The 12385-nt window shown below is 38.6% G+C and overlaps 1 protein-coding gene across 1 annotated transcript in view; it reads right to left on the reverse strand.

Annotated features, from left to right (window-relative positions):
- Window positions 1-12385, reverse strand: part of LOC113650345 — a 243721-nt gene that overhangs the window by 228754 nt on the left and 2582 nt on the right. The window contains exons 2-5 of the mRNA XM_047805088.1: window positions 12280-12301; window positions 9264-11650; window positions 5251-7671; window positions 2456-2486 (exon numbers count right to left, since the gene is read on the reverse strand). Of these exons, the coding sequence (XP_047661044.1) occupies window positions 2456-2486; window positions 5251-7671; window positions 9264-11650; window positions 12280-12301 (4861 nt within the window). The remainder of the gene's footprint in view (window positions 1-2455; window positions 2487-5250; window positions 7672-9263; window positions 11651-12279; window positions 12302-12385) is intronic.

Here is a 12385-nt window from a genome sequence, read left to right on the forward strand (position 1 = left end):
TTTTTTGCCTTTGCGCGCCGTTAACGGGTGTGTTTCTCTGCTGCTGGTTCTCTCTCTCTCTCTCTCTCTCTCTCTCTCTCTCTCTCTCTCTCTCTCTCTCTCTCTCTCACACACACACACACACACACACACACACACACACACACACACACACACACACACACACACACACACACACACCAGCCCTCCCCTTGCTCCTTCTACTTACGATTTGACCACATTTCTGTTCCTCTGTGCTTGTATCAGAAAGCGCTACATAACGGTGCTGTTAATTCATTCGCAAAATAAAGCAGGCTTTCCTTCAAATATTTAACACTCTGACGTTGAGGCATGAACATTTACATGTCTGAAAAGAGAACAGGTTTGCGCTCTCTTCAAAATGTCTTTTTAAAAAGCTGTCACTGAAACTTTTCCTATGACCTCGTCTAAGTTTTATGAATATATACAGTTGTGTATAATGTAATGTATGTAATGTGTGTAAAAGAATGTAGACGAGGTTATAGGGACATTTTTGTTAGTATATTATGGCTACGGGGTTAAAGAAATGATCTTAGATGCATAGGACATTTAAAAAATAATAATAACTTATCCAAATTCTGGAAACCAGCAGTTTGTGTATCAGAAAACATCAGCTGTAAAAATCTAAATGTAAATACAAAAAAATTCACAAGAGTTTCACAAGTACACATAATGAGTCAAAGCAAAATAAATTTAGCACAAATATCACTTCTCATTCACGCTCTCATTGTGATTCATTTTGTTTTTCTTTTTGAAGTTTTTTAATCACTAACGTTTCTAAAATCTCTCTTTAAATAAGAAGCCAGTTTGTTTGTCAGAGGGAATTCAATCTTTAACGGGATGGACACAGCTGTAGTGTGGATCTGTTCTAGTGTTCTGTACCTGAAACTGTACCTGTGCATCTATAACATCTCTCTCTCTCTCTCTCTCTCTCTCTCTCTCTCTCTCTCTCTCTCTCTCTCTCTCTCTCTCCCGCGTTCTGTATATATATATATATCCTTCCTGCTGTGTCCTTCCGTGGCCTCCTATTCTACATCCTTCTGTTCAGCAAATGAAATTAATAAATTGTCTGATGCTACAAAAAAAAGTCAAAAATTGTCAGTCACTTCCAAATAAAGCCATTATAAATCTCTCTCCTCTCCAAAAAACAACTCTTATGTCCAAAGCACTGTCAGTTTTTTTTCATGCAACAAGCTGCTATGTATGTACTATAGTTTTAACATTGGCATTAGCGGCTGCAGTGTGAAATCTCTTTCCCTGAATAATCTCATCACATTATATAAGCTTCCATCTGGGGAAGACAGATAAAGTCTCTGTTCAGAAATAAACGCATGAAGTTTCATGTGAAGTAAGCATCCACACATTCCCTGAAGGAGAAGACAGTCTGTCTTCAGTTTTCACTTAGATCACTTAGATCACAAGGAAGAATGATTTGTCTGTAATTATATGTCGGGGATTTAGAAAATGTCAATTTATCAGTCTTTATAATTATTTCTGACATTGATATTGTGGCTGTTCTACATTTCTGGTAACATATAGTCATTTATAAATTAGGAATCATGCTGCATGTCATCTTTCCGTGACCTCCCTTATGTAAGTGTGCTGAATTTGTTCAGAGATGAACCCATCTGAGAGAGACAGCACAGACAGGCTGAACTGGCACTACCCCCCAAGCAAGGATACACTTTTAGAAAGCCCTAAAAAAAAAAGCACCTCTCTCTATAATGCATCGCTCTTCCTGCTCAATTTCCCTCCACCTTATTTCCTTCTCTCTTCCTGTTTTTCCCCTTCCCATTTCTCCGTATCGCTTTTTCTCCTCTTTCTTCTACCTGATTGGTAATTACCAGAAACCTGCAGTCTAAAACATATTAAATACTTTTCACAGGAGGACTTTGTTATTTGATAAAGCTTTAAAAATGGCATTCAATAGGAGAAAAAAATCCAACAAATTCATAGCAGCATTTTTTTTCTTGCTCACTTTTTTTTCCCACTGATTTCCAGCATAATATTAATGAGAAATTAAAGACGTTGTGTCTTGGAATATAAAAATATAAATGCAGAAACTATCGAGACATGCGTGACATTTCAGAATGCACTGCAACTATAAGGCACTGAGTTACAACCTGAAGCTGTGAAAGCTGATCTGTTTGAATACAGTTTGGATATAAGGAAGGTAGAGGACTGAATAGATTAAAGGACTAAAGTGCTGCTGCGTTGCTCTCTTTAGGTAGAGATGAATTAGCAAATAAATCTCACTGCATCGTATAGGCAGGTTGTTCGAGTCGAACAGCACTGTGAATATAAATTATTTACTTTGAATACAAATAAATTAACTCAAAATATTGTTTTTATGGATCAATACACTACTTTTTTAATGGTTATACTTATTATTTGTCTATTTCTGTTCGGTCCTAACAGATGTGTGTCACTGCCTCACCCTGGAACAGTACCTGCTCTCCATCTGTCCCCTGAGCACAGGCACAGAGATTCACCTGATCCCTTTTTGCCCTATAATTCATCATTACCCGGTGAATGACCCAAAAGCCAAAACCAAAACAAGATGAGACAGGATGAACAATGACCTGAATGCTGTTCACACCAGTTCATCCACACCCAGCTGTGAGTCATCTGTCTTCCTCATCCTCTCTCACACAGCAATGTGACTAAGAGCTCCAAAAAGCATTCCTTCTGCAGATACTGCTTCCATTATCCTGATGTTATAATATGACTTTAATGTTATTTTGCTTTGAGTGAATGTTGATGCAGTAAGATCAGGAAATATGGAAAAAGAACTTGTCGTTTGAGTCAAATCAATTAATTCACAATCAAACAGAATGACGGAGAGATTAGGAGAGATTAAACAGATTAGAGAGAGGTTCAAAGCAATGCCATGAAATTAAGTGACCCCTACTGGCCAAAAGCATTCAGCTGAATTTTCAGTAAGAATCTTGACATGCACCACTTCCATTGGCAGAGGGAGCTAGAGAGCACTTCCTGTCTTGAGTCGGCTCAGTTTAAATCAGTCTGCCACCTGCAGACCTCTGCAGAGAAAACCCAGCCCAAATGCCCACACTGCAGAATTACCTAATGATATTCATCTACCAACAGGATCCCTCTCTGGAAAAATCCAGTCTCCACCTACTGCTTCAACTCTGTCTTCGGGTTCACTTAGAATACAAAAAAGATCTTATCCTCCAGTAAAAGCAGAAGATGTCACACATGCAGAAGGATTCGTATAGACATAAAGTGAGTTCTTCATATAAAGAAAATAATATATTATGGAAAATGTGATGTAAGAAATCAAGGCTTAACACAGAGATAAATTCAGCTGAGGTGGTTCTATGTGGCATTGATTATATGAATTGTTTATTACAAGCTGTAATACTTGTGAGAAAAAGCACACACACACACAAACACACCACACATGCACACATTCACACTGAGTCTACCTCTCAGCATGCCAGTATTTTTATTAAGCACATGACTGCAGAGCCTTCTTTCCTCTGTGTGTAAAGTATGACTCAGTTTGTCATCACGTCAACTGAAAACCCAAGTTAAAATTAAAACGTCTGCAATCTGTCACAGATCTGTGCTGCGGCAAAGCTGAGGAACACAAAAAAGTTTTTTTCTTTAGCTTTGAATAGACAGATATATAGATGAAGTTTATAATAACATTCAAATGAATCAATAAAAAAGATTTGCTAATGTGGCCTGAATAATAAATAGTGTTTGTAAGTATTTTTAAACCACATCCTGCTTTTTTTAGTTAAAGAAAAGGAAGAAATGAACTGCCAGAGTTAACCACAGTCATTAATTCACACTGTGTAATTTGCATAGCAAGAGACTTCAAAGAGCTGCTGTTTTTTACTTTAAAAGTGAAAATTGCACTAGATTTTACTTAGGAAGGCTTCAGGAGATGAATCTGAGCACAGGAAGAAAGAAAATGCAAATGAGACATGAGAGACTGCTTTAGAGAAGAGAATATCAGGTGCATGAAAATATGTGTCAATTATTTAGCTACATAACAGGATGCAGAATATAAATGAGGATGCTGAAGCCTTGCGGTTACAGAGCTGGGACTGCAAACTATCCTCATAGAGCTCTAATCCATATATCTCTCTCTCCCAGCCAGGCCATGTGGACCCAAGCTCTGCCTCATTTCCACTAGTCTGATCCCTGTGAAGGACACGATATGTGCCTGTGCATTGGGAGTGCAGCTCAAGGTCAGTCTCCTTCAATCGTTTCTTTATTTCATGGGCCATTTCTGTTCTCTGTGCTAAAACTGAATCTCAGGCACTAGATTTGGGAACATCGACATACTCCAAGGAAATGTACAAGTTTACAGGTTCTTATATTACAAGCCAAATCTCCACTCCAGCCAAACCCAACCCACGGCACTGAGTTTAGCCACAAATCTCACCCACCTCCCACACACTTTCCTTACCATCATTGAGAGGAGTGGAAAATGCAAATATGCCGGTGTCTATAAGAAGCCTAATTCTAACAAAGACCACATGTGAGTGAGAAAAGTCAGGTTCAATATCATACCATGATCTCAACAAAAAGCCCTGCAATCAAAGTCAAATAATATCTAGACCATGTGTTTATGTCTCTGTTTCCATGATGAACATCTGACATATTTGAAAGGTGTGTAATGTGTCATAGTTTAGTACAAACATGCAAGCAAACATACAGTAGGCTCATACACTTTGTGGAATTATTTATCAAGATATAAATCACACACAAATATGTACTAAAGGATGAATGAGATGAATGATTATCATAAGAGATTATCAGTCATTGCTGGGTCACAAAAACAAATCAAATGAAATGTAAATGAATCTTTGCCCACTCACTCAGGAATATAGTATAACAGGAATAGAGTGAAATGTGCTGTTTCTGCCTGTCAGCAAGCACATACTGTAGGCTACAGTATATAAGTACAGATAGTTGCTTGTTTTGAACATTTTGTGTTATATGGTTGTCCCATTACAAGTATTTATATTTAGAATTGATGTAGAATTATAATAAATAAATATAGTATATACTTTTTTGCTCCTCAAAAAGCATGTAACTTCACTTTAGCTTAGCATATTCGCTGTCCAACTTGATGGTGCTGAAATTACAGTCTTAAATTGAAAGATAATCTCGTTCTATATGCAATAAACTGTGGACAAGATTAATCCAATAAACGAACCACATCATCTACTATAAAACCTCAGTTGTGCTCACCTTCCCAACGCTAGGAAGAGTTTGCATTCTGTTGAAAGTGTCTCCTTCATTAATGCTGATCAGCTCTGCGTCTGCAGGTGGAAACGGCGAGGGGAAAACCACTACGTCACTCTTCAGTGTGTCTGAACTAAAACACACATCATACTGTTGAGTGGATTTAGAGTAAGACCAGCTCCCGTCAGGGTGTGTAGTGACCACTGGCACACTGGACCTGCTGAAACTGCTGTCTGTCCCGTAGCATTTAGCTGCTATTAAAATGATAAGGCTCAGTAAAAATATCACTGACACTGAGACAATAGCGATGAGCAGATAGAGATTCAGATTAGAAAAATTCTCCTCCTTTGCTGGCACTTGTCTTAGTGAAGGCTGCAGACTGTCCATATTTTCCACAACCACAACTTCAATACTCATAGTTGTGGTCAGTGAAGGTTCTCCGTTATCCGAGACAGTAACGATAAGCGGGTGAGCTTTTAAGTCGTTGTCACTCATTCGTCTTTTAGTCCTTATTTCTCCGGTGCTGGTTCCGATTCGGAAGAGATTCGTTCCCTTTGATTCGGTTATGTGATATGATAATAGTGCATTATAACCTGAATCAGCGTCTACAGCTCTGACTTTAGCCACAAAATACCCCGCTTCAGCAGAGTAGGGAATGTTCTCACTGCTTACTGATCCGGGTTCAGAATAAGGAGGGAGAAAAACTGGACTGTTGTCATTCTCATCCAGGATAAAAACGTTTACAGTGACTGTGCTGTTAAGAGGAGGAACACCAGAGTCAGTGGCCTTTACTTGAAAACTGAAAATCTTATTTTCCTCGTAGTTAAAGGATTGCAGACTATACATTTGGCCAGTCAGCGAGTTGAGATTTATGGCAGACACCCCAGCTAATTTGTTCTCTAAAATAGAATAGGAAACTTCGGCGTTTTCATTCAAATCTCGATCGATCGCTGAGAATGAGTACAGAAGTGTTCCGGGTGGCGCGTTTTCTTTAACATACACATTTATTTTTGTCTCGGTAAAACTTGGTGCATTGTCATTCACGTCTGAAATTTGAACATGAATCACACTGGAGCTTGAAAGAGGAGGAGTTCCTTCATCTGTCGCTGTAATGGTTATATCGTACAGAGAAATCTTTTCTCTGTCAAGCTGGCCATCGAGTACAACAGAATAATAGTTTTTATAGTTCGACTCGAGTTTAAATGGCAGTTCACCAATCAACTTGCAGCTCATTTTCCCGTTGGCTCCTCCGTCTTTATCTGAAACGGTCACTAGCGCTACAGCCGTGCCACGTTTTGCATCTTCCCTCAGACTTGTCTGTAATTGCGTTATGCTAATTTCTGGTGCGTTATCATTAACATCTATGATTTCAACAAGTACCTTACAGCTAGTTGTCATTGGAGAAAGGCCTTTGTCATGGGCTTCAATTCTTAACTCGTGGAAAGCTTTTTCTTCAAAATCAATAATACCTTTGACTATAATTTCGCCTGAGTCGGAATTAATTGCGAATTTATCTAGATTCCTTTCTTGACCGTGACTGCTGAAAAGATATTTGATTTCACCGTTTGGGCCTTCATCTAGGTCAGTAGCATTTAGTTTTATTATCGTAGTTCCTGGTGGTGCATTCTCAATCACGCGTACTTTGAAAAGAGGACTGTTAAACACAGGGGCGTTGTCATTAATGTCTAAAACGTTGACTATAATCTGCATTGATCCAGACCTGTGCGGTTTCCCTCCGTCAAACGCTGTCAAAACGAGTTTTATTACAGGTTCTTTCTCTCTGTCTAAAGCTTTGCGGAGGATAAGTTCAGCAGACATGACATGCTCTCCTCCAGTGTTAACCTCCAACGCAAACTGTTCGCTTGGACTCAGTTTATAGCTTTTTACTGACAAAGAACCAACATCAGCATCTAATGCACTGAGTAACGAAAATCTTGCTCCCTGCTGCACTGACTCAGATATGTTCAATATCTGAGCTTTAACTGGAAACACAGGAGAATTATCATTAACGTCTACAACATTAACCGTGACTCGGTACAGACTCAGAGGGTGATTCACTATGGCTTCGAAATTTAAAGAGCAAGTGGGGGAATTAAAGCAGAGCTCCTCACGGTCAATTCTTTCCCTAACATACAAAACGCCAGTTTGAAGATTCACGTGAAAATACCTGCTTTTCGACCCAGGCACGAGCTGGAATGCTCGTGCATCCAACTCGTCTACATTCAGATTCATATCTTTCACCAAATTCCCAACGACAGTCCCGATATTTACTTCCTCGGCCACAGAATAAGCGATCTGACAATTCACTCCAACACGCAAACATGGCAAAATACACAAAATAAATCGCATCCCATGCAAAAGATTTCTTCGGTCAGCCATCCTTTGTATTCCAAAGCAGAAAGCAGATTTGCATATGAAGATATCTCGCTAATCAGAGACAATCCATAAAATGCATCGTGCTATAGTCCATACCAAATCGTGTCTCACTTCGACTGCAAATACTTAACGTCACATTACCCAACACAAGGAGGAAGCAGGGTGGGTTATGAAAATGTCACGGTCTGCAGTGACACCACGTGGGCAAGAAACTAAAAAAATGACCATTATAAGAAAACATTAAGTATCCAAATATATTTCTTAAATTGTTGTTATATGGTTTAATTCATGCCATTCGGTACTTTTCTCATGTATCTCGTTGTTTCTCTCATTTGCATTATTACATGTTATATAGTAAAGGACTACAAAGTACACTACATTATGGTATACCATTGCAATATACAGTATATAGCTGAGTTAACACACTGTATTTTACACTATCATGCTATACCATACTGCAGTAAACATTACTGTATTTTCAGTACTATTATATAAGGTTCTTTATTATAACCCTATACTACAGTATATCCTTTAATAAAATACATTGCTATAATACTCTACATGCTATGCTGTGTTATACAATTTCATAGCATCTTGATTCTATTGCATTGTATTTTACTGTACATTGAATACTGTTAAATACTACTTTATGTTTCAGCACAATCTCATGTACTATATTATATGCTATGTTATATTCTGTAGCACTGTGCTACAATATATGATACTATACTATACTATACTATACTATACTATACTATACTATACTATACTATACTATACTATACTAAAGCCTGAACTGAGCATGTACAGTATGTTAATAAAACAAAGTCAATATTATAGGCTAGAAGAAGCGCCAAAAGATACTCTGTTACACTGTACTGTACTGTACTGTGCAATACTATACTAAACAACACTATGAAATACTTAGTAATATACTCTGCTGTCCTGTTTTATATTGCAGTGTACATTAGTGTACTGTACACCCAGGACAATAAAATGCTATATTATCTTATTTAACACTATGCACTATAGGGTTAGGGTTATAATTTATAATATTACTTACACAAAGTGGCAAGTGTGAAGGTGTTACCTTTCAGACTGCTTTAACAACTGTACAATAGTGACTTAGCTTCAGTGTTTGATATAGCACTCCTACTTACTTAAAATTTTGGGCATTTGGCACACATCCTTATCCAGAGGGACTAATTAACTGCTTTGAAGTCTTCTGTCAGTTAAGAAATCCTTTTGAATAATCTTCCAGTACCCCAAGTCAATTCATATGGTTGTTCATATTTTGTGTTTGCTAAGTATTACTCATGTCACTAAAAGATCATGGTGCCAGGTAAAATCAGTAGCATGCTTAAATAGTTCAAGGTGCATCCTTATTGGAATCATTGCATTTCCCTAAAAAACTACAGTACTTGCATACCTATCATGCTTTGTTGGATTTTAAAGATGTAAGGGGTAGTGAAGTATAATCTTTATTGACCACATTATCCTTATATTTAATATGGGAGAATGTCAGTTAGTCCAACTCATGCAATGTTACCAAATGATTTGTTATGCTTTATTAAATATTTTCAGCCCCCTGCACCTTTAATATGACTAATGGACCATGCAAAGCATTTATTTTTTAATCTTACCTTCCCAGTGCTAGGAAGAGTTTGTGTCCTGTTATAAGTGTCTCCTTCATTAATGCTGATCAGCTCTGCGTCTGCAGGTGGAAATGGCGAGGGGAAAACTACTACGTCACTCTTCAGTGTGTCTGAACTAAAACACACATCATACTGCTGAGTAGATTTAGAGTAAGACCAGCCCCCGTCAGGGTGTGTAGTGATCACAGGAGCGCTGGACCTGCTGAAACCGCCGTTTGTCCCGTAGCATTTAGCTGCTATTAAAGCGATGAGACTCAGTAAAAATATCACGGACACTGAGACAATAGCGATGAGCAGATAGAGATTCAGTTTAGAAAAATTCTCCTCCTTTACTGGCACTTGTCTTAGTGAAGGCTGCAAACTGTCCATATTTTCCACAACCACGACTTCAATACTCATAGTTGTGGACAGTGAAGGTTCTCCGTTATCCGACACAGTAATGATAAGAGGGTGAACTTTTAAGTCGTTGTCACTCATTCGTCTTTTAGTCCTTATTTCTCCGGTGCTGGTTCCGATTCGGAAGAGATTTGTTCCCTTTGGTTCGGTTATGTGATATGATAATAGTGCATTATAACCAGAATCAGCGTCTACAGCTCTGACTTTAGCCACAATATACCCCGCTTCAGCAGAGTAGGGAATGTTCTCACTGTTTACTGATCCGGGTTCAGAATAAGGAGGAAGAAAAACTGGACTGTTGTCATTCTCATCCAGGATAAAAACGTTAACAGTCACGTTACTGCTTAGAGGAGGAACACCAGAGTCAGTGGCTTGAACTTTAAACTGAATGTATTTTATTTCTTCATGATTAAGTGACTGCAAGCTGTAGAGATCACCAGTGTGTGAGTTTATGTTCATCAATGTTGATACCGATACAATAGCAGTTTCTGCATTAATTAAAGAATAAGAAATGTGCGCGTTTTCCTTTTCATCTCTATCATGCGCTGTCAGAGTAGATATCAAGCCTCCGGCTGGACTATTCTCATGCACGTTAATGTTTATTATCGGTGCCGGAAAGAGTGGAGCATTGTCGTTCACATCCGAGACGTGAATATTTAAAACAGTAGTGCTAGACAGCGTTGGCGTGCCCTCGTCATTAGCAAGAATCGTGATGTTATATTCGGAAATTTCTTCTCTATCCAGTGGCTCATTAACTACAACCGAATACGAGTTTTTATATGACGATTGCAGTTTAAAAGGACTCGCTTCCGTTATTTTACAGTCCACTTTCCCATTCGCCCCTCCGTCTTTATCTGCAGCTGTAATTAATGCAAAACCTGTGCCAGGTTTGATGTTTTCAGGTACCGATCTCATGAGCAGAGTAACTAAAATCTCAGGTGCATTGTCATTCACATCTATTACTTCTATTAAAACTTTACAGTTAGTATGTCTTGGAGAGTGGCCTTTGTCTTGAGCTTGTACTCTCAATTCAATTGCAGGATTTTCCTCGTAATCAATATTGCCGCTTACTGTAATATCGCCTGAATTCGGATTTATAGAGAATAAATTTATTAAAGTGTTTCTGTCACGGCCTACAAAAGAATACACTACGTCACCGTTAACGCCTTCATCAGAATCCGTAGCGGAGACCGTCAGGATTTTACTACCAACGGGTGCATTCTCGTGGACTTTAACTTTATAGAGAGGTTTACTAAACACTGGGTTGTTATCATTAATGTCCAGTACGTGAACTATTATCTCTGACGTGCCAGATCTGGGTGGTTTCCCACCGTCCACAGCGGTCAGGGTTAGCTTTATCATGGACTGTTTCTCGCGGTCTAAAGCTTTCTGCAGCACTAGTTCTGCTGAAACACTTTCTCCCGTGTCCTGTGCATCCAGTGAAAAATATTCATTCGGACTGAGCTTGTAGCTCTTCACCGTGTTCACGCCTACATCCATATCATCAGCCAAATGTAGAGAAAATCTGTCTCCAGCAAGAACATTTTCAGTAATATTCAACTGCAGTGTCTGAACTGGAAAAACTGGCGAATTGTCGTTAACGTCTAGAATATTAACCTCGATGCGGTACAGAGTCAAAGGGTTATGTGCCATTGCTTCGATATTTAAGGAACATTTCTGCTTACCCTTGCACAGCGTCTCTCTGTCGATTCTGTCGTTAACAATTAGAGCACCGGTTTTGGAATTTATGTCAAAATACCTCTTATTAGATCCAGCAACAACTTGAATCATACGAGATTGCAGTTCAGTAACATCAGCGTTAAGGTCCTTGGCTATATTTCCAACCAATGTTCCCTTTTTTACCTCTTCAGAGATGGAGTATGAAATCTGCCCACGAGACAAACTCGATAAACAAAACAGCAGCAGCGCCAGCGCCCTGATCCAGGCAGACGATCCAACGACTTTGATAACCATCGCTTCTGTCATTAAATGTGTTTATTTCCAAAAAACTTTAGATGCAAAATAACACGTTTTCATGCCAGAGGCTCGAGCTGTTGATTAGCATCAGGCTATATTCCCGTCTGAGTCTTAGCCACCTTTTAATTTCACTATTCAGAAGGAGGGATGATACAAAGGATAATGAGCAACCTATTTCCAATTCACGGTCTATAGCGACACCACGTGCTTATATATTGCCATTATTAGCCTTTGCTCAGAAACGTTCAAATTATCATAATATAAATACAGTCGTGCAATCACTTTACGCTTGTCGGATTCGGTTAATATTCAGGATTTTGAGGCATTTTTATAACCCCAATGTAAACTGATTACAGTCTTTATGTATAAAAATAAGTTTGAACCTCAAATCGAAACCACTAGCAATATAAGATGTAGGATAATATTCCACACTGTGGAATGACAAACTTGTAGGTAAACTTTGCAATCACACGTTTCCACTATCATCTCAAATAAATGATAATATCGTGTGCATCTGAAAAGCAAGCAGTGCACCCAAACCAGAACAACATATTATTAAAGTATGTCTAAACAACTTTGGAATTTGTGAGAGACAATGCCTTTTTTGGGCTGGACAGGACAGACAAATTACCCAAAATGAAATAAGCCAAAATCTTAAAGATCAGAAACTCAGAACTAGCAGATCACAACGACATATTTAAGCACTATAGGTTAGACCAATACATTACAAACCTTAA

The sequence above is a fragment of the Tachysurus fulvidraco genome, chromosome 20 (assembly GCF_022655615.1).
Source record: "Tachysurus fulvidraco isolate hzauxx_2018 chromosome 20, HZAU_PFXX_2.0, whole genome shotgun sequence".
NCBI classification, from domain to species: Eukaryota; Metazoa; Chordata; class Actinopteri; order Siluriformes; family Bagridae; genus Tachysurus; species Tachysurus fulvidraco.